The 3,595-nt window shown below is 36.1% G+C and overlaps 1 protein-coding gene across 1 annotated transcript; it reads left to right on the top strand.

The window, feature by feature from the left end:
- The first annotated feature begins 241 nt into the window (after nucleotides 1-241).
- Nucleotides 242-1,117, top strand: LOC114195049 (RING-H2 finger protein ATL17-like). Its single transcript, XM_028085445.1, has one exon. It carries the CDS (start codon nucleotides 242-244, stop codon nucleotides 1,115-1,117), a length of 876 nt encoding a protein of 291 aa, XP_027941246.1.
- Nucleotides 1,118-3,595: the final 2,478 nt, after the last annotated feature.

Here is a 3,595-nt window from a genome sequence, read left to right as displayed (position 1 = left end):
TAAATAGCACACTATATATTTTAAAAAAATTTAAATATAATATTTATAGCTTGTAAATAAATAAAACTAGAAAACATAAAGAAAAAAAAATTACATAATCTTAAAGTGGAAGTATATTTCTATTTATGGAACTATATTTATTACATAATATAAGTGGTGGTGTGTTGTTGTCTCTTGCATACATGCATGTATAAATACACTTTGCTGAGAATTCCACCATCACATCAGACACACATCACACATGGGTGCTGCAACTTCCTCCTCCCCATTCCACACTCTCACCAGATTCTTCTGCATCTTCACCACCACCCTTACTCTTCTCACTCCTTTCATCCACGGCGACGACACCGTCGCCACATCATCACGGCCCAACGTCTCCACAACCGAGCCCTTCAAGTATAGCACGGGAGTCATCATCGGCGCGTTGGTCACCACCTCCTCCATCACCTTGCTCTTCTTCCTCTACATTAAGCATTGCGCCGATGCCAGAACCTTCGCCGCGACCGCCGCCAACTCTCAGCCCTCGCATGTGAGAAAAAACTCCGGCGTCGACCATGCCCTTCTGGATTCGTTACCGGTTTTTCAGTTTGGGTCGCTGAAGGGGCAGGGCGTTATCGACTGCGCCGTTTGTCTCGCCGTGTTCGAGGACTCCGAGGCTCTGAGGTTGTTGCCCAAGTGCAGGCATGCGTTCCACGTGGAGTGCGTGGACGCGTGGCTCCACGCGCATTCCACGTGCCCGCTCTGTCGCTATAAGGTTGAACCCGACGAGGTCGTTGTTCTCGTGGAGGAAGACGCGAAGAAGGCGAAATCTGCGGAGGGAGAATCGAGCCAAAACGACGCCGCGTTGCGAGGGGAGAACGAGAACGCTGGAACGGCGTCGTTGGACACAGCGGAACGCGGCTTGGGGCGCCGTTTTGTTGGGGTCCAGCAGCGGTTGAGCGATTTTGAGGCGCGTGATGCGTTGCGTTTGACTTCGGAAACGGCCACGTGGGAGGCACGTGGAGAGAGAGGAAGAAGGAGTCATAGTTGTGGTAATTCTGTTGGTGAGGTCATGGAAAATGATATGATGAATTTGAGAGGAAGGAGGAGTTTTCATGGTTTGCTACAATTTTGTTAGATAAATTTTAGTCATTGAATGGTTTAATATTAATTAGTTGTTTCATTACACAATTATTAGTGATATTTAATATTAATTAGTTGTTTCATTACACAGTTATTAGTGATAAAAGAGAGTATATATATTATATACGCATGGTGGAGATCCTATTTATTAATTGCAGAGAAATTAATCATGCAAAATATAGATATATGATCTTTTATTTTACCCTTCCTTTTCATTTATATTTCATAATAGATAGGTGGGAATTGACTAACAATGAGAAACAAAGTAAGTATAGTTTAAAAAAGAAGGACAGATAAAATAAGGAGTATTAATTATTTATTTCTTAACAAAAAATTTGCTCAAACTCTAAAACATAAACTTATACACAATCGAAATGCATGATGTATGTTAAATACTTTTAAATATATTTTGATTATTATAACCTCATGTAAATAATACCACTTTTAATTATATTTCAAAACTAAATAAATAAATATAAATTATTCATATATGGTAAAAGTAGTTACACATATATCAATACCCGAACAAATCACGTATCTTTTTCATCTACACAAACACAATATAAACCAAACACCTTATTTTATACAAGAAAAATGATATTTTGACAATTTTTTTTTAACAAATTTGACGATCTTTCATTCTTTCCGGAAAAGGGTGAACTATTTTAAGAGAAATAAAAAAAAATTAAAACAACAATATCTTACTATAAACAACGAATTTTGTCCAACTTTGTTAGTTTTTTTTATTAAAGTATAATTTGTTTATATAATCACCATGCCTTTCTCATGTGATGTGACACTTTTTTTATTGATAATAATAATATTAATTATAGAATATTCATTACAAGAAAATTATCTTTTATCTAAAAAAAATTATCTATTATCTAGAAAAAATTATCTACGAAATGTTTTTCATAGATAACTTTGTTTTATTTATGAAAAAAATTTCATAAATAACATTAATGTTCGTAGATAAAAAAGAAGTTATATACGAAAATTTCATCAGTAAACATAACAATTTTTTGGTAGAAATATTCATACAAAATTACCTAACAAAATTTAATGTAGAAAATAAATATCACATATAAAAAATCATTGTTCTGTAGCTCCGGTTACTGTGACAAAACCTCCTTCTTTCAAAAGTTCATGTTCGAAGACGCTAACCACTACGACGTCACGGAATTTCTCTTTGTCACCGCCAGAGTCTTTGTTCCTGAGGCCTTTCTCCTCCATTAGCCGTCGTGTATAGCAAGTCCATTCATTCCATTCTTGAGAAATTCTAAACTATTTTCGCTCTTCTCTTTTCTCCTAACCCTATATTATTCTCTATTTTATATTGAAGGAGAGAAATAGGGTTTTTGATTCATAATGAAAGGGCATGAAAGAGCCGGAGAAGGAAGGAGTTGGAGCAAAAGAAGGAGGGCAAGGTGTTCTTTTAGGGTGTCGCTCTCTTGAAGAACTAGAGGATTGTCGTCGTTCTTTTAAAATTATTGAGAGCATGGATGCTCTTGTGATGGTTCAAAGCAATCTCTAATAGAGGAAGGAGTTCGACATTGACGCACTTTCGGAGGAAGATCTTGGGGAGGAGTTGGTAGGCGATTTCTTTTTTATCAAACTCCTTCACACCTTTATCAAACTATAAAGACTACACTAATGAAAACAACTGCTTATAATTATGTATACCTGTGTTATAGTATTAAGAGTTTCGTTTACTCCCATCTGATCGCTCTTTTATGCCTCTTTTCTTTCTCGCGTAACCTATCAACAAGGTTTCACTTATTGATTAGACATTACACTTGAAAACGTTGTAAGTCGTGAACTATTTTGGATTTTTTGGAGCTTTCCTAACTCGTACATAAGTTATTGAACTGATCCAAACTTCCAATATAAAAAATGTACCGTCTAAAGTGTTAAGAGGATTCTTCTATTTTTCGGGGAATTCGCTATTGCCGTGTTCAGTTGTCATTTCAAGGAGTTGAGCTCGAAGGAATCGTACAGGGTGCTGCCACAATCCCAAACGTTTCCCTTCGAAACTTGGTTAAGCTTTTCTTCTCTTGATTTCTTCTCCATGTGCTATAAAACAATATTAGATTTTTCTTAATTTTGGCGAGTGTTGGAACTATATGTATATAGAAGAATGGAGATATGGATGAGTAAATGGAGAAGCGGATCGGAGAAACTGACGTTTGACCACTTTTATGTGATGTTTGGTGAAGGATGAAACGCGTTAGTATAAAAATAGGCATGCAGTACCTATGCCTATTTTGTCTTTGTTCCATATATATATATATATATATATATATATATGTTGTGCTTTAAGTGTTGTAATTAGAAGGGATTATTATTTGTTTGCTTACTTGGTCCAGTAAAATGATGTGCCATTTCACCTTTTGGTTTGCTTGCATCCAAAGCTACTGTGCTTAGCCTACATGTTTTATCAGTATAATTCTCTGTCTATAGCTGTACACATTCA

This window comes from Vigna unguiculata, chromosome 8 (genome assembly GCF_004118075.2).
Source record: "Vigna unguiculata cultivar IT97K-499-35 chromosome 8, ASM411807v1, whole genome shotgun sequence".
Classification (NCBI taxonomy): Eukaryota; Viridiplantae; Streptophyta; class Magnoliopsida; order Fabales; family Fabaceae; genus Vigna; species Vigna unguiculata.
This window is presented reverse-complemented; position numbering and strand designations above follow the sequence as displayed.

What these genes read in the sequence shown, in the direction of transcription:
- LOC114195049 (XM_028085445.1), top strand. Translation starts at nt 242, where the DNA reads ATGGGTGCTGCAACTTCCTCCTCCCCATTCCACACTCTCACCAGATTC.